At 58.4% G+C, this 24,463-nt stretch overlaps 1 protein-coding gene across 3 annotated transcripts in view; it reads left to right on the forward strand.

The window, feature by feature from the left end:
• Positions 1–106: 106 nt before the first annotated feature.
• PKN1 (protein kinase N1) overlaps positions 107–24,463 on the forward strand; it is a 31,554-nt gene continuing 7,197 nt past the window's right edge. Inside the window, exons 1-12 of one of the 3 annotated variants that reach the window (XM_060182298.1) lie at positions 107–252; positions 4,819–5,116; positions 6,247–6,395; positions 7,175–7,310; positions 10,356–10,501; positions 12,743–12,956; positions 13,975–14,169; positions 20,181–20,290; positions 20,412–20,555; positions 22,031–22,106; positions 23,365–23,500; positions 23,611–23,704. In XM_060182298.1, the coding sequence (XP_060038281.1) occupies positions 232–252; positions 4,819–5,116; positions 6,247–6,395; positions 7,175–7,310; positions 10,356–10,501; positions 12,743–12,956; positions 13,975–14,169; positions 20,181–20,290; positions 20,412–20,555; positions 22,031–22,106; positions 23,365–23,500; positions 23,611–23,704 (1,719 nt within the window). In that variant the 5' untranslated portion in view covers positions 107–231. Of the gene's footprint in view, positions 253–1,588; positions 1,677–3,011; positions 3,101–4,818; positions 5,117–6,246; positions 6,396–7,174; positions 7,311–10,355; positions 10,502–12,742; positions 12,957–13,974; positions 14,170–20,180; positions 20,291–20,411; positions 20,556–22,030; positions 22,107–23,364; positions 23,501–23,610; positions 23,705–24,463 lie in introns of those variants that run through there. The other 2 variants (XM_060182295.1, XM_060182296.1) reach the window with 2 other exon arrangements.

Raw genomic sequence — 24,463 nt, forward strand, 5'->3', positions numbered from 1 at the left:
TGTCCGGCCGGCTGGCTGGCTGGCGGTCGGGGTCCCCCCCCCATCCCACCCCCCCCGCAGCCCCGGGGGCCGCCGGGAGCCGCGCCCCCTGCGCCCCGCCCCCCCTCGCGGGCGACCTCGGCGTCACGTGACGGCGCTGAGCCGCGGCCTGGCCGGCGGGGCCCCACGCACAGGCCACCGGGCCGCCCCCGCCCCGCCCCCATCGGCGCGGAGACCCCTCCCCCGGCGGACATGGCGGGAGACGCCGTGCAGGTAAGCGCACCTGCGGCAGCCCGCACCCTCCTGCACCCCCCCTGGGCGGGAGGGGGCTCCCCGACTCCCCATTCCTACACCCGCCCGGGGTCTGGGGAGGGGGCGGGCTTTGGCAGCCCCCCCACACTCTCCGCCGTGCACCCACTTTGGGGATCATGTGGGGGCGCCCCGCCTGCACCCCCCACCCCGTTCTCCATGAATGGGGGGGGATTCCCCCCGCCCCCGTTTCCGAGGCCCGCCCCGGGGCTGCGGGAGGCGAGCACCGCGACTGGCGGATGAGCGGCACCCCCCCCCCGGGGGCACCCCGCTTCATGGGCGCCCCGTTTGCTAGTCCCACCCATGGGTGCCGGGAGCGGGCACCCCAGCTGGTGGAGGAGCTGCACCCCCCACCCCCGCCGCACCCCCAAATGGCCTCCTTTCTTGGGGAATCATTGGGGGTACCCCCCCCCCGCGCCCTACTTCCCCGGCGCCCCGTTTCCCAGACTCGCCCTGGGGTTGGGGGGTGCTGGGAGCGGTGGGGGGGTCCCAGCTGGCGGATTAGCGGCCCCCCACCGTCTGCTGCTCCCCCAGATTCGCTCCCTTTCTGGGAGTCATTGGGGGGCTCCCCCTGCACCCCAGGAACGCTTGCCTTGGGGTGCCCGGGGGTTGCCCTCCCCCCTCAGGTGCACCCCACCTGTGCGGGCTGGTGCCTGGCACCCCGGGGTGCTGAGCTCCAGCGGGGAGGGGGCTCCCGGGAAAACACCCCCACCCCAGCAAGCGGGTTTACGAGGCTCTGATTGGCACCTGTTGGCGCAAGTGGCCTCGAGTCCCCTCGTTAACCTGGGGCGACAGGAAGCCGCCCCGGACAAGGCCACCTGGGCTTGGGGTGACTCGCAAACAGGGGCCGCCCTGCTCGGCACCCGTCTGTCCTCACCCCCCCAGCCCCAGAGCCGGGGCACCCAGCGGGCACCCGCGAGTGGCGCCTTGGGGACCTGGCAGCGTTGGGGCCGCCAGGCGGGGTCAAGGGGGCAGCTCAGGCCGGGGAGGGGGTGTGGGGGGCCCTGAACCGTCTGTGGAATCCTCCATTGCTTCGCCATGTTGTCTCTGTGTGACCGGCTTCTTGTTCTACACCTGTCCCCTGTGTCACCTCTGACCCTTCTGTGTCACCTCTGACCCCTCTGTGTCACCTCTGACCTGTCCCCCGTGACCTCTGTGTCACATGTCACCTCTGACCCCTTTGTGCCACCTCTGTTCCCTCTCGCCCGTGACCTCTCTGTGTCATGTCACCTCTGGCCCCTGTGTCACCTCTGACCCCTCTGTGCCTTCTGTGTCCCCCACGTCCCTCCTCTGTCCCCCTGTGGCCCGCGTCCCCCGCCCCAGTCTTGCTGATGGCCTGTAGGCCTTGCCGTGGAGCTGGGCGTATCTGGTGCTGTCGGTCGCACAAGGTCAGATTTTGGGGGTCCCCAAACCCCGGCTTCGAGCCTCTTCAAGCCCCCCGCCCCATTTCCAGTCCTCGCTCCTCCGCTCCGCTCCCCGTGCCTGTTTGTCCTGCCTGCCTGCCGGGGGGGCCCTGTCCCTCTGTCTGTTCCCGTCCGTCTGTCCCGTGTCCGTCCGGAGGATGTCCTGTCCAGATTCCGGGAACGCCCCGGCATTGAAATCTCAGCCTGGGGAAAGGGGATGGGACCAGTCGGCCTCCAGGGGTGACCCCAGCTGGCCTTGGGGTGACCCTGGGGTTAGGAGGTGGGACCCCTAGAGCCTGGACTCCTTGCCTTTCTCCCTCCCCCTCCCTTTTTCCTGTGCAAGCTGGCCTGCCCCCTCCAGGCTGTCCTCCTTGGTTTGCCTGCTGGGGCCCGGGTGGGCCTGGCTGGGGTGTGGGTTTGGGGGGAAGGTGTTGGGCCCTCTGTGGGGAGCCCGGAGTTTGGGGCTCTTGTTTTGTCACGGGAAAAAAGTGGGGTTCAAAGGACAGAGAGAGAAGGGACCAGCTTCTTCAGGGCAGATATCTTTGTGGGGCTGCATGGAGTAGGCTTCAGAGTTCAGGGTGGGGGCAGACTCTCCTGCCTGAGGCTCTGAGGCCACAGGTTCAATCCCTGGCACCATCATCAGCCAGAGCTGAGCAGGGCTCTGGTCTCTCTCCAAAATATAATAATAATGACTAACAACAACAACAATAATGATAGTCCAGGCTTCGTGTTTGGAGCACATATCTTGCTGTGAGTGAGGCCCTGGGTTGGAGCCCAGACGTCACATGGGGGACTGTGGTGTCTCTCTCTGCCTCTATTATTTTGTTTATTATTATTGGATAGAGACTGCGAGAAATGGAGAAAGGGAGGGGGAGATAGAGAGAGACCCCTGCAGCCCAGCTCCACCGCTCCAGCTGAAGGAGCTGTAGCCAGAAGTTGGAGGTTGAGGGGGGTGGCATTGTTTGGGGTGGGGGGAGTTGGGGTGCCCTCACCCCAGCTTGTGCCCTGGCCCAGGGGAGGAGGATGCTGGAAGGCTGAGTACTCCGGAGATGGGGGGCAGGTGCGCCTGGGCTGTGGATTCTCAGGAGTGGGGGCTGGGGGGTCCGAGCTGTGCACACTGGGGGTGCCAGCCCCTCCCCGACTGACTTCCACACCTGTGCCCCTGAAGCACTCTCTTTTCTGGCCCAGCTGTGGAGCCCCCTGCCCCTAACCCCACCCAGGGCTGCCTGGGTCCCCCCCACTTGTCCCCAAGCTGGCCTGAGCCGCAGGGGGTGCCGGGAGCTGCAGAAGAGGAAGTGGTGGGGAGAGGCCCTGGGCCGGGTTCAGGAAGAGGGCGGGGTCCTCAGCCGGGACCCCGGGGACCCAGGATGGCAGACGCCGCCGAGCCCCCCGTAGACTCCAGGCTAGAGGTGGGGACTCAGGGTGTGGGGGTCCCTACGCCAGGACATTGGGATGAGGTGGGAGGAACCCAGGTGGCCCAGACCCGAGCCCCTGGACTTCTGGGCTTCGGAAGAGGAGGTGGGGGCCCAGGGCTCAGCATTTTCTGTTCAAAAGGCTTGGGCTGGGGGGGGGGGGCTTGTGGAGTCCTCATTTTTGGCGTGATGCAGTGGAGAGCTCTTAGAAGCTGGCGGGCCGGGAGGTGACACCTGTCCGGGGGACCTCCTGGTTTCTGGATTGAAAGTGTCCTTTGGGAGTTCCTAGTATGGGGGTCACATGGGGAAAAAATGGGGCCTGCCTTCGAGAGCTCCCATGTTGGGGTGCAGCAAAAGGAACAGGAGTCCTGTTCGGGGAGGGGGGCAGGCCTAGGGTTTGGGGCGCTACTGTGGGGAGAAGGGGGGCCTTGCCTTTGATATTTCCTTGTTTGCATGACCCCCGCACCCCCTAAGTTTGGGGGACAGTGGTCGGGAGATGGGGTGGGGTGGGGCAGGGGGGCCACCTTAGGGGCTTCTGTATGTTTGGAAAGACAGAAGGGGAAAAAAAAAGGGTCTGTGCTTAAGACTTTGGAGGGGCAGGAGGAGGGAGACAGGGCTTGTGTTGGGGACCCCCAAGTTTGTGGGGGCAGGAGGAGGGACATAGGGGACTGGGGAGGTCCCTGGATTTGGGGATACCCCTCAACTGTGGCCCAAGAAGCTGAGACTGGCAGGCATTGGACCTTGGGGAGCTGCCCTGACCCCCACAGAGTGAACCCCCTGGCTGGGGCAGGGGCTGGGGTCCCCTGGTTTGGGGATTCAGCTCCCTGAATCAGGGCTCCCAGGGACTAAATCTGGGGTGACCTTGCTGTCCCCCCCAGAGCGAGCCCTGTGACCGGTCCCTGCTGGAGCAGCTGGGGTGGGGTCCCCTGATTTGTGGGTGGGGTCCCCTGCTTTGGAGGTGGCCTGGGGTGCCATGCTGACTCCCTGCCGTCCCAAGGTGAGCCCTGCGCCCACTCTATGCCGTTGGGGGTGGGGTTCCCTAGTTTGGGGGTGGTTCCCTGGTTCAGGGGTCCCCTGGCCTAGGGTGGTCTCCTGGTCGGGGGTCTCTGGTTTGGTGGGTCCCCTGGTCTGAGGGATTCCTGGTCTGGGGGTTCTTGGTCTAGGGTTCCCCTGGTCTGGGGGGTCCCTTGGTCTTCCCTAGTGTGGGGTTCCCTGGTCTCTGGTCCCCTGGTCCGGGGGTCCCCTGGTCTGGTGGAGTCCCTTGTTCCGCAGGTCCCCTGGTCTGGTGGGGTCCCCTGGTCCTGGGTTTCCTGGTCTGGGGTCCGCTGGTCCGGGGGTCCCCTGGTTTCCCTGGTCTGGGGTCCCCTGGTCCGGGGTTCCCTGGTCTGGTGGAGTCCCCTGGTCCGCAGGTCCCCTGGTCTGGTGGGGTCCCCTGGTCCTGGGTTTCCTGGTCTGGGGTCCGCTGGTCCGGGGGTCCCCTGGTTTCCCTGGTCTGGGGTCCCCTGGTCCGGGGTTCCCTGGTCTGGTGGAGTCCCCTGGTCCGCAGGTCCCCTGGTCTGGTGGGGTCCCCTGGTCCTGGGTTTCCTGGTCTGGGGTTCGCTGGTCCGGGGGTCCCCTGGTTTCCCTGGTCCGGGGGTCCGCTGGTCTTCCCTGGTCCTGGGTTCCCTGGTCTGGGGGTCCCCGCCGGGCTGCCCGCTGACCCCCTGACCCCCCAGAGCGAGCCCCGCGGCCGGTCCCTGCTGGAGCAGCTGGGGCTGGCGGGCGCGGACCTGGCGGCGCCGGGGGTGCAGCAGCAGCTGGAGCGGGAGCGGGAGCGGCTGCGGCGCGAGATCCGGCGGGAGCTGAAGCTCAAGGAGGGCGCCGAGAACCTGCGGCGGGCCGCCACCGACCTGGGCCGCAGCCTGGCGCCCGTGGACGGGCTGCTCCGCGGCTCCGCGCGCCGCCTCGACCTGCTGCACCAGCAGCTGCAGGAGCTGCACGCGCACGTGGTGCTGCCCGAGCCCGCGCGCACAGGTGCGGCGGGGGCGGGGCCGGGGGCGGGGCCAGGGATGGGGGCGGGGCCTACGCGGGCATGATGGGGCGTGTCGGGTGGGGCCTGGGGGCGGGGGCGGGGCTTGCGCGGGCATGATGGGGCGTGGCCAGGGCCCCAGGGTGGAGGGAATCCCTGCACCCCGAGTGGGTGGGGGAGCCGGAGATGGAGGGGCACCCGGGGCGGGGGAGAGGGCCCGGGGTTGGGTCCCAGGGACGGAGGTGAACCCCCTGCTGGGGGGGTCGGGGATTCAGAGGTTGGGGCGCCTGGGGTGGGGGGGGCTCAGGGGTTAGGGTTCCCACTAGGGGTTGGGGGACCTGGTATAGAGGGGACCTGGAGGTTGGGAAGATCTGGAGATGGGGGACGGTTCCCCCTGGGGTGGGGGGACCAGGGATGGGTGGGATCCTGAGGGTGGGGGGACCCGGGGGTGGGATCCCGGCATAGGGATTGGGGATGTGGAGGACTCCGGGTTGGGGGCCTCTGAGGGGTGACCCTGGGGATGGAGGAGCTCAGAGGGGAGGGTCTAGGATGTGGGATGACCCCTGGAATCAGGGGACCTTGAGGATGGGGTGCTGGGGCTGGGGGACGGGTTGGGGGCCCTACAGCGGGGGAGAAGGCCTCATGGCCGTGTCAGGGACCCCAGTACTGTGAGGGGGCACCCCTGGGCTGTGTGGGCTGGGCGTATCCTGGGGCTGTGGGTTGGGGGTGTCCTCCAGAGAGAGGGTGTGTGGGGCTGCAGAAGGGGGCATCCTCCCCCCCACCACACTGCAGGGAGCTCATGGCTGAGGGCTCGTCCACTGTGTGTGATCGCAAGGACTGATGAAGGATCTCGGTTGGAGCCCCCGGCTCCCCACCTGCAGGGAGGGTCTCTTCCCAGGCGGTGAAGCAGGTCTGCAGGTGTCTGTCTTTCTCTCCTCCTCTCTGTCTTCCCCTCCTCTCTCCATTTCTCTCTGTCCTGTCCAACGACAGTGACATCAACAACAATAAGAACTACGACAATAAAACAAGGGCAACATAAGGAAATAAATATTAAAAAAAAAAAATCTCAAAAAAATGAGAATAACCATGAGTCCGGAGGCTCCCTGCAGTGCCGACCCTGCCCCCCTTTCCCCAGATGCCCCCCAGTCCCCCGGCGCGGGTGCCCCGGCCTCGTCGGCCACCGTGAGCCTGGTGGCGGGGCTGGAGAAGCAGCTGGCCATCGAGCTGAAGGTGAAGCAGGGCGCCGAGAACATGCTTCACACCTACAGCAACGGCGGCGGCAAGGTGAGTGGCCCGGCCTGGGGACCGAGTCGCAGAGGCCAGAGACCTGCACTCCGTCCTCTCTCTCTCCCTTTCTCTTTCTTTCTCTCCTTTTCTCTTTTTGGCTTTCTCTTCCTCCCCCCTTTTTTTAAAAAATATTTATTTATTCCCTTTTGCTGCCCTTGTTGTTTTACTGTTGTAGTTATTATTGTTATTGACATTGTTGTTGGACAGGACAGAGAGAAATGGAGAGATGAGGGGAAGACAGAGAGGGGGAGAGAAAGACAGACACCCGCAGACCTGCTTCACCACCTGGGAAGCGACTCCCCTGCAGGTGGGGAGCCGGGGGTTCGAACCGGGATCCTTATGCCGGTCCTTGAACTTGGCGCCACCTGCGCTTAACCCACTGCACTACCGCTAAAAAATGTTTCCTTCCCATATTGTCTTTAAATAGGACAGAGAGAAATGGAGAGGGAAAGGGGAGAGAGAGAGATACTCGCAGCCCTGCTTCACTGCTCGTGAAGCTTACCCCCTGCAGGTGGGGACCTGGTGGCTCGAACCTGGGTCCTTGCGCACTGTAACGTGTGTGCTTACCCCGGGGTGCCGCCGCCTGGCCCCCTTCCTGGCCGCTTTTCACCACGAGCATTACATGCGGCTGCCGCCCATGGAGGGAGAGAAAACAGCTCAGAGAGGTCGAGCCACTGGCCTGAGCTCACACAGCAGCCCGATGGCGATCCGGGCCTCTCGGGGGGGGGGTGGGGGCTCCCAACTGTCCCCCGCTTTCCCCCCGCACCCCCGTCTAGGACCGGAAACTGCTGCTCACAGCCCAGCAGATGCTACAAGACAGCAAGACCAAGATCGACATCATCCGCATGCAGCTCCGCCGGGCCCTGCAGGCTGGGCAGCTGGAGAGCCAGGCCGCCGCGGATGAGGCCCACGGTGAGCCCCGCGCCCGGACCCAGCTCCACTGCGCTCCACCCGCTGCTGGATACCTTACTTTAATTGGCCACTGGGGTTATCACTTTTCTTTTAATAATTACTTAGTTATTTATCCCCTTTTGTTGCCCTTGTTTTATTGTTGTGGTTATTGTTGTTGTTATTGATGTTGTTGTTGTTGGATAGGACAGAGAGAAATGGAGAGAGATGGGGAAGACAGAGAGGGGGAGAGAAAGACAGACACCTGCAGACCTGCTTCACTGCCTGGGAAGCGACTCCCCTGCAGGTGGGGAGCCGGGGGCTCTAACCGGGATCCTTGCGCTTTGCACCACCTGCACTTAACCCACTGCGCTACCACCCTACTCCCCCTTGTTTTTGTTTTTTTCCCCACATATATGTTAGTTGAGAGAGAGAGAAAAACACAGGAAGACCAGAGCCCTTCCAAGCTCTGGCTGATGGTGGTGCCGCGGATTGAACCTGGGGCCTCAGAACCTCAGGCGGGAGAGTTTGTTTGCAGAACCATCGTTGCTGCCAGTGGTAGCGTGACTTGCCCTCGGGGACTTCAGGATGCCCTGGGCACTATGGCAGCTGGTGGTGGCAGTTCCAGCCCTCTGGCCAAGGTCACAGAGCCTCAGTGCTCAGGGGACTGGGGGGGGGCAGTTGATGTGACAGATGTCCCTTTGCTGCCATCTGGAGGCTTCCAGGACTCCAAGGTCAAGGTGACAGGAGACCCAGCTTCTGCCATGGCTCCAGGCCCCCCCCCTCCCCCCGTTTCCAAGTCGCCATCTCGTTCTTCTGAGACTGCTCGTTGCAACCACTTGTGTGTTATTCTTTTGCTATTTTTATTTGATTTCTTTTATCTTTTTATTGCCTCCAGGGACAACACTGGGGCTCAGTGCCAGGACTACAAATCCACCGCTCCCAGCGACTGCTTTTCCCTTTTTTTCTCTCTCTCTCTATTTTATTAGATAAAACAGATAGAAATCGGGGGGGGGGGGTTGGGCGGTGGCGCAGCAGGTTAAGCCTTAGCACGTGGTACAAAGCGCAAGGACCGGCAGAAGGATCCCGGTTCGAGCCCCCGGCTCCCCACCTGCAGGGGAGTCGCTTCCCAGGCGGTGAAGCAGGTCTGCAGGTGTCTGTCTTTCTCTCCCCCTCTCTGTCTTCCCCTCCTCTCTCCATTTCTCTCTGTCCTAGCCAACAATGACAACAAAAACAACGACAGCAATAACAACAACAGTAATAACTACGACCATAAAGCAGTAAGGGCAACGAAAGGGAAAACAAAATAAATAATGATGAAGATGTATTCATTAACAAGAAAGAGTGAGAGAGAGAGACACACACACAGAGAGCGAGAAGCAGAGCCTGTGGCACCTGCAACGCCAGGGAATCAAACTCAGGACGGCGTGTTTGCAGCGGTCTCCTAGCTTGTCCTACTGTGGCGCTGTCCAGCCTGTGTTCCGTGAGGTAGCTCAGTGGTGAGCGCAGGACTCAGAGGCCCTGCACTACCAGTTGGTTGCCAGCTCTGCATGTCCCGGCGTGGTGCCCGGACCTCGCTCTCCCTGGCACCGTCTCTTGTGTGAATCTCCATCTCCCTCTCTCTCTCTCTCTCTCTCTCTCTCTCAAGCAAATTAAATGTATCTGATGAAGCGCTGGGCGGGGTGTGAATTCCCTGGCTGTAAATCACATTTGCAATTTCCCCAGCTCTGGCCAGACGCCTCCTGGGGGAACCACTTGCATTCCCCTCCGTCTTGAATGAGACTCACTTCTCTTCCATTTCACTTCATTTTCCCGAGCCTGGGCCTCTTGTGTTGTGATTCTGTCGCTCCCCGGCCAGCTTTCTCCACTCATTCATTCACGCGTTCATTCAAAGAGAGAGAGAGAGTGAGCGAAGCTTCCCCCTGTGGCTGGGGCTCCAACCTGTGCCCCTCCTTGGCAGGACACTCGATGCATTTGGGGTGAATTGTCTCCGCAACCCATAAATCATGTCGATTATTTATTGGATACAGACAGAGAGAAACTGAGAGTGGAGAGGGGAGAGAGAGAGAGAGAGAGACACCCTGCAGCCCTGCTCCACCACTCATGAAACTTCCCTCCCTGCTGGTGGGGGCCGGGGGCTTGAACTTATGGCCTTTCCATGGTGATGTGTGCTCACCCAGGTGCACCACCATGTGCGTGTGTATTTGTGTATTGCATCATCAGCTCTGGCTGATGGCGGTGCTGGGGATTGAACTCGGGCCCTCAGAGCCTCAGGCAGGAGAGTCTTTTGCAGAACAACCACTGTGCTCTCTCTCCAGCACCATTATTATTATTACTATTGTTGTTATTGTTTTCTCTAAAGCCCTGCTGAGCTCTGGCTGCTGGTGGTGCTGGGGATTGAACTTGGGCCCTCAGAGCCTCAGGCAGGAGAGTCTTTTGCAGAACCACGATGCTGTTTCTCCCCAGCCCCGTTATTATTATTACTATTATTATTATTATCACTATTATTGTTTTCTCCAGAACCTTGCTGAGCTCTGATCTGAGGGTGCTGGGGATAGAAATCGGGCCCTCAGAGCCTCAGGCAGGAGAGTCGTCTGTAGAACCACGATGCTGTCTCCCCAGCCCTATTATTATTATTATTACTATTATTAATTTCCCCCAGAGCCCTGCTGTGCTCTAGTCTGACGGTGATTGAACCCAGGACCTCAGAGCGTCAGGCAGGAGAGTCTTTTGCAGAACCACTGTGCTCTCTCTCCAGCCCCATTATTATTATTACTATTATTGTTTTCCCTAAAGAAAGTCCTGCTGAGCTCTGGCTGCTGGTGGTGCTGGGCCTTGAACCCAGGACCTCAAGAGTGTTGGCAGGGGCATCTCTGTGCACCTCATTAGTCGCAGACATGCCGAGCTTCACGTGCAGCCCTGCGAGGGCTCAAACCCACGACCTCAAACCCACGACCTCGTGCTTGCAAGTCGGGAGCTCCAGCCACTGCCCCCCTTGCTGTCCCTGCGCTCCCCTGGCCGCCTGTGGTGGCCCTGTGGGCGGCGGAGTGACGGGGCCTGTCCCCGCAGGGAGCCCGGACCTGGGCGCCATGGAGCTGCGCATCGAGGAGCTGCGCCATCACTTCCGCGTGGAGCACGCGGTGGCCGAGGGCGCCAAGAATGTTCTGCGCCTGCTCAGTGCTGCCAAGACCCCGGACCGCAAGGCGGTCGGTGAGGTAGGCGGGGCCTGGGTGAGGAGGCCTGTGCTGATTGGTGGGGGCTTAGACAGGGGTGGGGCCCGGGTGAGGAGGCCTGTGCTGATTGGTGGGGGCTTCGGAAGGGGCGGGGCCTGGGTGAGGAGGGCTGTGCTGATTGGTGGGGCTTAGGCAGGGGTGTGGCCTGGGTGAGGAGGGCTTTGCTGATTGGTGGGGCTTAGGCAGGGGCGTGGCCTGGTTGAGGAGGGCTGTGCTGATTGGTGGGTTCTTAGGCAGGGGTGTGGCCTGGGTGAGGAGGGCTGTGCTGATAGGTGGGGCGGGGCCTGGGTGAGGAGGGCTGTGCTGACTGGCGAGGTTTTGGCAGAGGTGGGACGTGTGGGGGGCGTGGCCTGGGTGGAAAAGGTGCTGATTGGTGGAGTGCTGCAGGGGTGGGGCATATAAAGAGACGTGGTATTAGGGGCAGGGCCTGGGCTAAGAGGTCTATACTGAATGGCGGAGTTTTGGTAGGGGTGAGGACTGGGAGAGGAAGGCTGTGCTGATTGGTAGGGCCTTGGGTTGGGATGGGCACTAGGGGGCGGGGCCTGGGCCCGGGAGAGGAGGTTGTGCTTTTTGTGGGCGGAGCCATATGGGTTGTGGGCGGGGCCTGGGCTAAGTGCTGGGCTGATTGGTGGGGCTTTGGCAGGGGTGGGGCCTGGCAAAGGGCTGTGCTTTGGGGACGGGGCCTGGGAGAGGAGGGCTGTGCTGAGTGTTGGTGGGGCTCTGGCTGGGACTTTGTCATAGCACCAATCGGAGCTCTGATGGGGCGGGGTTCACTGGGTGGGCGGGGCCTGGCCTTGGTGGATGGGTGTCCGGGAGGGTCTGCTTAGTGGTAGTGCTTTGAAGGGCCAAGCAGTAGGACACTCAGTTAAATGCACATATTCAGTGCACTAGGACCAGGGCTCAATCCCCAGTCCCATTCTGCATAATGGATGCTTCAAACGCCATGATGCAGGTCTGCAGGTCCCAGTCCCATTCTGCATAATGGATGCTTCAAAAGTCATAATGCAGGTCTGCAGGAATTTATCTTTCTTTTCTCTCCTCCTCTCTCAACATTTCTGTCCTATTCATAAGATAGGAGAAAATAATAACCCTGCTTGTCAGTTTTTTTTTAAATATTTATTTTATTTATTTATTCCCTTTTGTTGCCCTTGTTGTTTTATTGTTGTAGTTATTATTGTTGTTGTCGTTGTTGGATAGGACAGAGAGAAATGGAGAGAGAGAGGAGGGGAAGACAGAGAGGAGGAGAGAAAGATAGACACCTGCAGACTTGCTTCACCGCCTGGGAAGCGACTCCCCTGCAGGTGGGGAGCCGGGGTTCAAACCGGGATCCTTATGCCGGTCCTTGTGCTTTGCGCCACCTGCGCTTAACCCTAACTCCCGCTTGTCAGTTTTAAAAGGTAGGGATTTAGCAGAGTCGCGGCCTTGATGGATGGGGTGGAGCCACAGAAGGGCGGGGCCTGTTACAGGCAGTTTTTCAGTGGAGGGGCGGAGCCTGCTGGTTGGCTGGGCTTCAACAGAGGGACGGGGCCTGAGCGAGGAGGGTCTGCTGACTGGTGCGGCTTTGGAAGGGGAGGGGGCGTGAGTGGGCGGGACTTCGACAGAGGGGTGGGGCCTGGGCAAAGAGCCTGCTGGGAGGGGAGGGGCCTGGAGTGGGCGGGGCCTGGGCGAAAACAGTGCTGACTGGTGGGACTTTGGCAGGGGTGGGGCCTCTAATGGGCGGGGCTTATGGTGAGGGGCGGGGCCTGTGCAAAGAGTCTGCTGGATGGTGGGACCTTGGCAGGGGCGGGGCCTTGAGTGGGCGGGCTTATGATGAGGGGCGGGGCCTGGGCAAAGACAGTCTGCTGGATGGTGGGACTTTGGCAGGGGCGGGGCCTCGAGTGGGCGGGGCTTCTGCGGAGGGCGGGGCCATCCCAGGGGCGTAGCTCAGTCCTTTTAAGGGGTGCGGCTTTGGCATAGGCCGAGTCCCTGGTCAGTAGCCTTCATTGGGAGAGAGGGGTTTCATAAAGGGACTGGACCTCGAGACCATCTATGGAGGGGAGAGGGGGGTCTCAGCAAAGATCAGGAGTCTTGAGTGGGCTTGGGGTTTCAGGGCATTTTGCCCTCCAGAGGGCAGGACCAAGGTGGACCGGTCACTTTGGGCAGCGGGGGGCGTGTCCTGCTTGACAGGCCCCGCCCCTGTTGTGGCCCCGCCCCTCGGCCTGACCCCGCCCCTCCACCCCGCAGGCCCAGGAGAAACTGAGCGAATCCAATCAGAAGCTGGGGCTCCTGCGGGAGGCGCTGGAGCGAAGACTGGGGGAGCTGCCGGCCGAGCACCCCAAGGGACAGCTGCTGCGGGAGGAGCTGGCCGCAGCCTCGTCCCCGGCCTTCAGTGCCCGCCTGGCCGGGCCCTTCCCCGCCACCCAGTACAGCACCCTGTGGAAGCCCGCCCCGCTCACAGGTGGGCTCCCCGAGCCCCCGCCGCAGCTGGCACTGTCTGCTGCACGCACCCCGACTCTCAAGCTTTGCTCCCCAGATTTCCCGGGCGAGTCAGCCCCCAGCGTCTTAACCTTCTCCGCTTTGGCCTCTGATTCTTTAAATTTTTTAAAACCCGTTTATTTATTTACTATTGGATAGAGACGGAGAGGAATTGAGGGGAGGTGAGACAGAGGGACAGACACCCGCAGCCCCTGCTTCACCACTTGCAAAGCTTTCCCCCCTGCAGGTGGGGACGGGTGGGGCTTGAACCCGGGTCCTTGCGCACTGTAGTGTGTGTGCGCTTAAGCAGGTGCACTGCCACCTGGCCCCTAAATTGTTTTTTTTTTAATCTTTATTTATTGATTGGATAGAGACAGCCAGAAATTGAGAGGAGATGGGGAGATAGAGAGGAGAGAGACAGAGAGACACCTGCAAACCTGCTTCACCACTCGTACAGCCTTCCCCCTGCAGGTGGGGACCAGGGGATCAAACCCAAGCCCTTGTGCCCTGTAATATATGCGCTCAACCAGGTGCGCCATCACCTGGCCCCGATTGTTTTTTTTTCTTTTTAAGTTTTTTTTATTTTACTTTATTTTTATTACCAGAGCCCTGCTGAGCTCTGGCTGCTGGTGGTGCTGGGGATTGAACTTGGGACCTCAGAGCCTCAGGCGGGAGAATCTTTTGCAAAATCACTGTGCTGTCTCTCCAACATCATCATCATCATCATCATTATTGTTGTTGTTATTATTATTTTTCCCAGAGCCTTGTACACCTCTGGCTAATGGTGGTGCGGGGGATTGAACCTGGGACTTTGGAGCCCCAGGCAGGAGAGTCTCTTTGCAGAACCACTCAGCTGCTTCTGAACCCCAGGTCCCAGAGCCCCTCTGCCTTGTCACCCCCCTTCTCACGTCCAGACATTAGGCTATGCCTCCCCCACGCAGCGGCCCCCCCATGCCCCTGTCCCCCCACTTCTGGAAATGCCTTCCCGACTCCCCCCACAGGGACCCTGGAAGTCCGCGTGCTGGGCTGCAAGGACCTTCCAGAGAACATCCCCTGGAACCCCTCTCCCTCTGCGGGGGGACCGGGGACCCCCGACAGCCGCACCCCATTCCTGGGCCGCCCGGCCCGCGGCCTCTACAGCCGGAGTGGGAGCCTCAGCGGCCGCAGCAGCCTGAAAGTGGACACAGAGAACACTGGTGAGTGCGGGTGGAGTCCAGCAGACCAGGGGCCGCCCCACAGGGGGGGATCCTTCCTGGTGCCCCCCACACACACACTTTAAGAAAACCAGGCCTGCGGACTGGAGAGAGAACTCACTGGGGAGGGGGTGTGACCTGCCATCCATGCTCAGTCCAGACTGAAGCCCTGGCACCACATGGAGGGTGCTCTGGCTCCGGAGGAAGCTCCCCAGCTGGGCTCTCTCTCTCTCTCTCTCTCTCTCTCTCTCTCTCTGTGTGTGTGTGCCAGGAGGTGTGAGGTTGCACATACGTGAGTGCCAGGTGCGCACGGATAGATTAATGATCAGGGCAAGGTAGATAACAATGTGGGTCTGCACACAGACTCTCCTGCCTGAGACTCTGAGGTCCCGGGTTCAGTCCCCAGCAACACCACCAGCCAGAGCTGAGCACGACTCTGGGGAAAAATAAATAAATAAATAAATAGGAGTAATAATAATCAAATGAGGGAAAGGCTTGCTGGGGACTTAGCCCACCTAGTCCAATGTCGGACTTTCCTTGCTCAGGTTCTAGGCTCGCACACACACCACGGCAGGTCCTCTGATTCCTCTCCTTTTATGTCAAATAAAATGACTCTTCTTTTTTTTTATTTTCAATTTTTTTTTATTAAAGTAAGACTGGTTTGCAACATCATAGATGTACACCATTCTTCTTTTTTTTTTTTAAATTTATTCCCTTTTGTTGCCCTTGTTTTATTGTTGTAGTTACTATTGTTATTGTTGTTGGATAGGACAGAGAGAAATGGAGAGAGGAGGGGAAGACAGAGAGGGGGAGAGAAAGACAGACACCTGCAGACCTGCTTCACCGCCTGGGAAGCGACTCCCCCTGCAGGTGGGGAGCCGGGGGCTCGAACTGGGATCCTTACTCCAGTCCTTGCGCTTCACGCCACATGCGCTTAACCCGCTGCGCTACCACCCGACTCCCTAAAATGACTCTTCTAAAAAGTAGTTTATTTTTTCTTCATTTTTTTTCTTTTTCTCCATTACTTCTTTTATTATTATTATTTCTTTACTGGGGAATTAATGTTTTACATCCAACAGTAAATACAATAGTTTGTACATGCATAACATTTCCCAGTTTTCCATATAACAATACAACCCCCACTAGGTCCTCTGTCATCCTTCTTGGACCTGTATTCTCCCCACCCACCCACACCAGAGTCTTTTACTTTGATGTTTTGTTCATTTTTATTGAGAGAGATACAGAAAGAGAGGAAGAAAGAGAGAGAGATTGAGAGAAAGAGAGAGCTCTGGCTGCTGAGGGTGCTGGGGATTGAACCTGGGACCTCAGAGCCTCAGGCGGGAGAGTCTGTGTGTGGAACCGCTGTGTTGTCTCCCGGCCCCTTCCATCTGTTTAACATTTATGCCTCTTTCCACATATACCAGTGTGCATTTAGATATTTACTTAGTTGTTAGTTTGTTTTTAATAGAGAAAGAGAGGCAGAAAAAAACAGAGCACAACCCAAAGCTTCCTTCAAGGAGGTGGGGCTGGGCGCGAACCCAGGTCTCACATGTGGTAATGCAGCAGACTGTCCAAGGGAGCCATTTAATTTTATTGGCCTTAGAGTGAGGGAGGGAGGGAGAGTGTGTGTGTCCTGAGGCTTCACTGCTCTGAGCTGACTTTCCTTTTTTTTTCTTTTTTTTAATGTATATTTATTTATTTTCCCTTTTGTTACCCTTGTTTTTTATTGTTGATGTAGTTATGATTGTTTTTTTTTATTTTTTATTTTATTTTTTTATTCATAAAAAGGAAACATTGACAAAACCGTAGGATAAGAGCGGTACAACTCCACACAGTTCCCACCACCAGAACTCCGTATCCCACCCCCTCCCCTGATAGCTTTCCCATTCTCTATCCCTCTGGGAGCATGGACCCAGGGTCATTGAGGGTTGCAGAAGATAGAAGGTCTGGCTTCTGTAATTGCTTCCCCGCTGAACATGGGTGTTGACAGGTGGATCCATACTCCCAGTCTGCCTCTCTCTTTCCCTAGTGGGGCAGGGCTCTGGGGAAGCGGAGCTCCAGGACACATTAGTGGGGTTGTCTGTCCAGGGAAGTCTGGTCGCATCCTGCTAGCATCTGGGACCTGGTGGCTGAAAAGAGAGTTAACATACAAAGCCAAACTAATTGTTGACCAATCATGGACCTAAAGGCTGGAATAGTGCAGATGAAGAGTTGGGGGGGGCCCCTCCATTCTGCAGATAGCTAGTAGGCATATTTTAGTTATATTCCAAAGGGCTGTGGCTACACTAGTGTTGTTTTTTTTTTCCCTGATCCTGAAATCTGATATGCAGGTGGACCCAGGTTATTGTCTGGGGATATGGTGTCATGGCTGGAAAAAGGACCAGAAAGCTAGATCAGAGGAGAGAGTAGCTCCCTAATATGGAAAAGGGTTTAACTATTGTTACAAATATTGACTGTAAACCCCATCGATTTGATCTGATCTGGGGCCCATATTCAGCTTAGGAGCCTGTGTGACCTCTGCATCCCTGTAGATCTGAACTCACATTCTGTGGTCATGAGTAGGAACTTTCCAAGCTGCCCCCATATCAGGACCCATCTTCCTCAGGTGTAGCACAGAGTATGTTGTCCAGCCTCCCTACAGAGGCTGGAACATTCTCTACCGTTGTTGATCCAAGTTGAGGGCAAGGTCCTATGGGGCCCACAAAGGGGTCTATTGTGTTGTTCCTGATAGAGATGACAGGTAACAATAGAGAGAGGAGTTTATTCAAGGTCTAGGCCCATCATGTCTGTTTGGGAATCTCAGGACTCCCTGATTAGGGCCCTAAAGTTGTTATTGCTGTCGTCGTTGTTGGCTAGGACAGAGAGAAATGGAGAGAGGAGGGGAAGACAGAGAGGGGGAGAAAGACAGACCCCTGCAGACCTGCTTCACCGCCTGGGAAGCGACTCCCCCTCACACACACACACACACACACACACACACACACACACACACACACAGTTCGGGAGGCGGGTTTGAACTGGAATCCTTTCGCTGATCTTTGCACCTCGAGCCCTGGCGCACTTAACCTGCTGTGCTACTGCCCGACTCCCAACATTTCTTTCTTTCTTCTTCTTCTTCTTTTTTTATTACCAGAGAGCCCTGCTCAGCTCTGGTTTATGGTCGTGCAGGGGATTGAACCTGGTACTTTGGAGCCTCAGGCACGAAAGTCTCTTTGCAGAACCATGATCTATCTATCCTCTGCCCTGAGCCGACTTTTCTAGATAGAGAGCCAGAGGAGGAGGAAGAGGGAAGAGAGAGAGAGAGAGAGAAAGAGAGAGACGAACATGGGAGCAGGGAGAGGGAGAGAGAGATGAGGAGAGGAGAAGGAGAGAAGAAGAAAAAGAGAGAGAGGAGAGAAAGGCAGAAGGAGAGAGAGAGAGAGGGGACAGCAGGGGACGGGGCTAGAACCTGGATCTCACACAAGTGAGCCCCCGACAGCCCCACCTGCCAGCGTCTTTGCTGGACAGACAGTGGGTCCCCGTTGCTGGCACCTGTGTGGAGACCGGGCCCGTGGGGGGAGCACCGGGCTGTCCAGCCCCAGGTCCTGAGTTCCGTCCCTGGGGCGCAGGAGCCAGAGAGAGGCTTTGTTCCAATCTCTCTCTCTCTCCCTCTCTCCTTTCTCTCATTAGTTCATTAGGCGAGAAGTCTTTGGGGCCAGGCGGTGATGTATCTGCTAGCGCGTATGTGTAAAAGTTATCAAGGACCTGGGTTTGAGCCCCCAGTCCCCACCTGCAGGGGAGAAGCTTCACAAGTGAAGAAGCAGGGTTGCAGGTGTCTCTCTCTATCTCTCTATCTCCCCCTCCTCTCTCAATTTCTCTCTGCTCTATCCAAAAAATGAGGAAGATGGCCTCCAGGAGCAGTGGATTCATAGTGCAGGTACTGAGCCCCAGAGACAACCCTGGAGGCAAAAATAGTTAAAAGGTAAATAGATAAAACACCTCTCCTGCCTGAGGCTCCAAAGCCCCAGGTTCAAACCCCCACACCACCATAAGCCAGAGAGGCTCAGTGCTCTGGTAAAAAAAAAAAAAGAGAGAAAGAAATAAAGAAAGAAAAGAAAAAGAAAAAAATCATATAAAAGATAAAGAAATGAGGTCAGACAGTGGCGTACTTGGTTGAGCGCACACATTACAGTGCGCAAGGCCCGGGGTTCAAGTCCGCAGTCCCCACCCGCAGAGGGGAAGCCGGATGAGTGGTGAAGCAGGGCTGCAGGGGTCTCTCTCCCTCTCTGTCTCCACTTCCCCATTGATTTCTGGCTGTCTCTATCCAATAAAGATCACTAAAAATATTAACTAGCGGTCGGGCGGTAGCGCAGCAGGTTAAGCGCAGGTGGCGTGAAGCGCAAGGACCGATGTCAGGATCCCGATTCAAGCCCCCCGGCTTCCCAACTGCAGGGGAGTCGCTTCCCAGGCGGTGAAGCAGGTCTGCAGGTGTCTGTCTTTCTCTCCCCCTCTCTGTCTTCCCTCCTCTCCCCATTTTGCTCTGTTCTATCCAACAACGACGACATCAATAACAACAACAATGAAAAAAAACAGGGCAACAAAAGGGAAAATAAATAACTAAATAGAATTTTAAAAAAAACACACAAAATTTTTAAAAAAAATATCTTTATTGGATAGAGACAGCCAGAAATTGAGAGGGGAGAGGAGAAAGAGAGGGACAGAGACAGAGAGACACCTGTAGCCCAGCTTCAAAACGGGAAAAACTTTCCCCCTGCAGGTGGGAACCAGGGGCTCGAACCAGGGTCTTTGAGCACTGTAACGTGTGAGCTCAAGCAGGTGCGCCACCACACGACCCAATAAAAGAAATTTAAAAATAAATAAATAAATAAGAAATAAAGAAGCCTCGGGATGTTTAGCCGGGTGGCTGCATGGAGGAGGAGTGGATGACGACCAAGTTGTGGAGGGGAGCTTCACATGCCTCTGCCCCCTAAAAAACTCCTGAAGCCCCACCACCTCCTGTAGGCTCTCCCCTCCTGTAGCCACACCGCCTCCTGTAGCCACGTCGCTCTTGTAGCCACACCCCTCCTGTAGCCAAACCCCTCCTGCAGCCACACCCACTCCTGCAACCACACCCTCTTGTAGCCACACCCCTCCTGTAGCCACACCCCCTCCTGTAGCCACACTGCTCCTGTAGCCACGCCCCTCCTGCAGCCCCACCCCCTCCTGCAAACCCAACCCCTCCTGCAGCCACAACCTCCTGTAGCCACACCCCTCCTGTAGCCACACCCCTCCGGCAGCCACACCCACTCCTGCAGCCACACCCACTCCTGCAACCACATCCTCTTGTAGCCACACCCCTCCTGTAGCCACACTGCTCCTGTAGCCACGCCCCTCCTGCAGCCCCACCCCCTCCTGCAAACCCAACCCCTCCTGCAGCCACAACCTCCTGTAGCCACAGCCCTCCTGCAGCCACACCCATCCGGTAGCCACACCCCTCCTGTAGCCACATCCCCTCCTGTAGCCACAACCCTCCTGTAGCCCCACCCCTCCTGCAGCCACACCCCTCCTGTAGCCCCACCCCTCCAGCAGCCACACCCCCTCTTGTAGCCACACCCACTCCTGCAGCCACACCCATCCGGTAGCCACACCCCTCCTGCAGCCACATCCCCTCTTGTAGCCACAACCATCCTGTAGCCCCACCCCTCCTACAGCCACACCCCTCCTGTAGCCACACCCCTCCGGCAGCCACACCCACTCCTGCAGCCACACCCCTCCTGCAGCCACAACCCTCCTGTAGCCACACCCCTCCTGTAGCCCCACCCCTCCGGCAGCCACACCCCCTCTTGTAGCCACACCCACTCCGGCAGCCACACCCCTCCTGTAGCCCCACCCCTCCGGCAGCCACACCCTCCTGTAGCCACACCCCTCCGGCAGCCACACCCTCCTGTAGCCACACCCCTCCGGCAGCCACACCCCCTCCTGCAGCCACACCCCCTCCTGCAGCCCCACCCCTGCACCCAATCTCCCCTCCGCAGGCGAGGTCAGCACCGTGCTCAGGCTGGACAACACGGTGGTCGGACAGACGGCCTGGCGAGCCTGCGGGCCCAGCGCCTGGGACCAGACCTTCACGCTGGAGCTGGAGAGGGTGAGCTGCGCTGGGGCCGGCCGGCTGGCAGGCTGGGTGGGGGGACGCTCTGAGCCCCGGGGCCCCCGCAGCTGACGGCCCTGCCCGGCCCGGCCCGGCTCGTCTCGCCCCTGCCCCGCAGGTGCGGGAGCTGGAGCTGGCCGTGTTCTGGAAGGACCAGCGGGGGCTGTGTGCCCTTAAGTTCCTGAAGCTGGAAGACTTCCTGGACAATGAGAGACACGACGTGCGGCTGGATATGGAGCCCCAGGGCTGCCTGCTGGCCGAGGTGCTGACCGGCCTTCGCCTTGTTTCAATTTACTCTTATTACCTTTATTCATTGGCTAGAGACAGCCAGCAATCGACAGGGAAGGGGGAGACAGAGAGGGAGGGAGACAGAGAGACCCCTGCAGCCCCGCTCCACCACTTGTGAAGCTCTCTCCCTGCAGGTGGGGGCCGGGGGCTGGATCCTGGGTCCGTGCGCGCTGTAATGTGAGCGCTCAACCAGGTGCGCCACCACCTGGCACGGTTATTTCCTTGTTCCTTTTCTTTATTTCTTTGTTTCTTTTTTAAAACATCTTTTATGATCTTTATTTATTGGCTAGAGATAGAAATGGAGAGGTCGGGTTAACCGCAGGTGGCGCAAAGCGCAGGGACCGGCATAAGGATCCCGGTTCGAGCCCCCCGGCTGCCCACCTGCAGGGGAGTCGCTTCCCAGGCGGTGAAGCAGGTCTGCAGGTGTCTGTCTTTCTCTCCCCCTCTCTGTCTTCCTCTCCTCTCTCCAATTCTCTCTGTCCTCTTCAACAACAATGACATCAGTAACAATAACTACAACAACAATAAAAAACAACTAGGGCAACAAAAAGGAAAACAAACAAACAAAACCCCAATAATCCACAGAGTTAGATCAGCAACAAAGGATTGGATGGGTTTGTTTCCTTTGAAGGCGAGGCTTTAAAAATAGAAATTTGGGGCGTGGAGGGGGGCAGGCTGGGGAGATGGCAGGATAGTTCAGCAAACAGACCCTCCTGCCTGAGGCTCTGAGGTTTCAGGTTCAATCCCCAGCACCACTATCAGGCCAGAGCCAAGCAGGACCTTGGGGGGGGGGGGGGGAATGGTACAATTAACAGCTGAGTTTTAAATTTTCTTTTTTTTAATATTTATTTTATTTATTTATTCCCTTTTGTTGCCCTTGTTGTTTTATTGTTGTAGTTATTATTGTTGTTGTTGTTGTTGGATAGGACAGAGAGAAATGGAGAGAGGAGGGGAAGACAGAGAGGAGGAGAGAAAGACAGACACCTGCAGACCTGCTTCACCGCCTGGGAAGCGACTCCCCCTGCAGGTGGGGAGCCGGGGCTCGAACCGGGATCCTTATGCCGGTCCTTGTGCTTTGCGCCACCTGCGCTTGACCCGCTATGCTACAGCCCGACTCCCAAGTTTTAAATTTTATTTATTGGTTTGATGGAGAGAGAGGGAGGGATACAGAGAGACCCCTGCAGCCCTGCTTCACCACTTGTGAAGCTTCCCCCCTGCAGGTGGGGACCAGGGCCTTGAGCCTGGGTCCTTGTACCCCAGACCCCACTGTCACCCCTGGTTCTGATTCTACAGGTCTAGAAACTTCTGAGGTGATGCTGAGGGTCTGGAACCTCCGGCCGATGTGGAGGCACATCCTCTCCACCTCCTGGGGGCTTCCGGTCCCCCGTTCCCATGATGCCTCAGTTGTTGCAGGCGGGTCAGATGCAAAAAGAAACATGTCCTCTGCAGGTCACCTTCCGGAACCCCGTGATTGAGAGGATCCCCCGGCTCCGGCGGCAGAAGAAGATCTTCTCCAAGCAGCAGGGTGAGGCTGGGAGCTGCCCCCACCCCTCTGGCCCAGTACCCTCCCTGCACGTGCAAGGCCCTGGGTTCAAGCCCCAGCCCCGTGTGGGAGCTCCATGGACAGCACCAGGATCATTATTTACTTAAATTATCTTTATTTATTTATTGGATAGAGGCAGCCAGAAATGAGTGAGGATGGAGAGAGAGGGAGAGAGACAGACAGACACCTGCAGCTCTGCTCCACCACTAGGGAAGCTTACCCTCCCTCCCCCCCCCCCCCCGGCAGATGGGGACTGGGGGCTCAAACCCAGAACTTTGCACTTGGTGACGTGCCCTTGACTGAGTATGCCGCCCACCTCCCGGCCCCCTTTCAAAGAAATGAAGACGGAGATTTTAAAAATAAAGTGGTCCAGGAGGTGGGGCAGTGGATAAAGCATTGGACTCTCAAGCATGAGGTCTTGAGTTCAATCCCCCGGCAGACACATACCAGAGTGATGTTTGCTTCTTTCTCTCTTTCCATTTATCTTCTTCATGAATAAATAAAAATTTAAAAAGATTAAAAAATAAATAAGGGGGATTGGAAAGACTAGCATAACAGTTCTGCAAAAAGACTCTTGCCTGAGACTCTGAGTTCACAGGTTCAATCCGCAGCACCATCGTCAGCCAGAGCTCAGCAGGGCTGAGGGGGAAGAGCAAAACAAAATGGGCCATTGAGCACATCCATCACCGTGTACAAGGACCCGGGTTCGAGCTCCCAGTCCCCACCTGCAGGGGGGAAGCTGCTGGAGTGGTGGAGCCGGGCTGCAGGTGTCTCTCTGTCTCCCCTGCCTTCCTGTCTTTATTTTCTGTCTCTATATAATCAATAAAAATTTAAAAATGGGGAGTCAGGCGGTACAACAACGGGTTAAACGTACGTATTGCAAATTGCGAGGACCGCATAAGGATCCTGGTTCGAGCCCCCGGCTCCCCACATGCAGGGGAGTCGCTTCCCAGGCAGTGAAGCAGGTCTGCAGGTGTCTGTCTTTCTCTCCCCCTCTCTGTCTTCCCCTCCTCTCTCCATTTCTCTCTGTCCTATCCAACAACGATGACATCAATAACAACAACAATAATAAATACAACAGTAAAACAACAAGGGCAACCAATGGGAAAAGAAGTTAATAAAATAATTCAAAAATGAGTAAGTAATTCAAAGCTCCGAGAGGAGGAGGGGTGAATCGGCGGAGAGGGGGTCTCAGAGCCTTAGCACCCTGTCCACCCCCCGCCCTGTCTGTGCCACCCAGGAAAGGCCTTCCAGCGAGCCCGACAGATGAACATCGATGTAGCCACCTGGGTGCGGCTGCTCCGGAGACTCATTCCCAACACCACCGCCACCTTCAGCCCGGGCGCCTCCCCGGGACCCGAGCCCAGGACCATGGGGTACGGAGGGCGTGCATGGCAGGCGGGGCCCCGGGTGGGCGGCTGGCTGCTCCCCGAGGCTTCCTGGGATGGGGGGCCGGGTGGCTACGCGCCCCTCCTTCACTCTGCAGAGACATCTCCGTGGAGAAGCTGAGTCTCGGCCCCGACTCCGAAGGCTCACCCCAGAAGGGCTCCCTGGATACTCCTTCCAGCCCAGCCCCTCCGGTGAGAACCTGCACCCCCGGCCACAACCCCAGGCCGCCTTAGCTCCCCTGTGGGAGGTGCAGAGGGGGAGCACCGGACTAGCCAGGATGAGGCCACAGGATGATCTCTGGGATTGTAGGTATCTGCGTGATACTCTAGCTTCAAACACAAGGCAGCACCCGGGGAGCCCCATGGAGGGTGGGCAGGGCTGTGGGGTGACTCCTCTCTCAGCACCAGGCACAGCATCCAGGGAGCCCATGGGGGGTGGGCAGGGCTGTGGGGTCTCTCCCCTCTCAGCACCCTGCACAGCACCCAGGGAGCCCATGGAGGGTGGGCAGGGCTGTGGGGTGTCTCCTCTCTCAGCACCAGGCACAGCACCCAGGGAGCCCATGGAGGGTGGGCAGGGCTGTGGGGTCTCTCCTCTCTCAGCACCATGCACAGCACCCAGGGAGCCCCATGGAGGGTGGGCAGGGCTGTGGGGTCTCTCCTCTCTCAGCACCAGGCACAGCACCCAGGGAGCCCATGGAGGGTGGGCAGGGCTGTGGGGTCTCTCCTCTCTCAGCACCAGGCACAGCACCCAGGGAGCCCCATGGAGGGTGGGCAGGGCTGTGGGGTGACTCCTCTCTCAGCACCAGGCACAGCACCCAGGGAGCCCCATGGAGGGTGGGCAGGGCTGTGGGGTCTCTCCTCTCTCAGCACCCTGCACAGCACCCAGGGAGCCCATGGAGGGTGGGCAGGGCTGTGGGGGTCTCTCCTCTCTCAGCACCCTGCACAGCACCC

The sequence above is a fragment of the Erinaceus europaeus genome, chromosome 23, assembly GCF_950295315.1.
Source record: "Erinaceus europaeus chromosome 23, mEriEur2.1, whole genome shotgun sequence".
NCBI classification, from domain to species: domain Eukaryota; kingdom Metazoa; phylum Chordata; class Mammalia; order Eulipotyphla; family Erinaceidae; genus Erinaceus; species Erinaceus europaeus.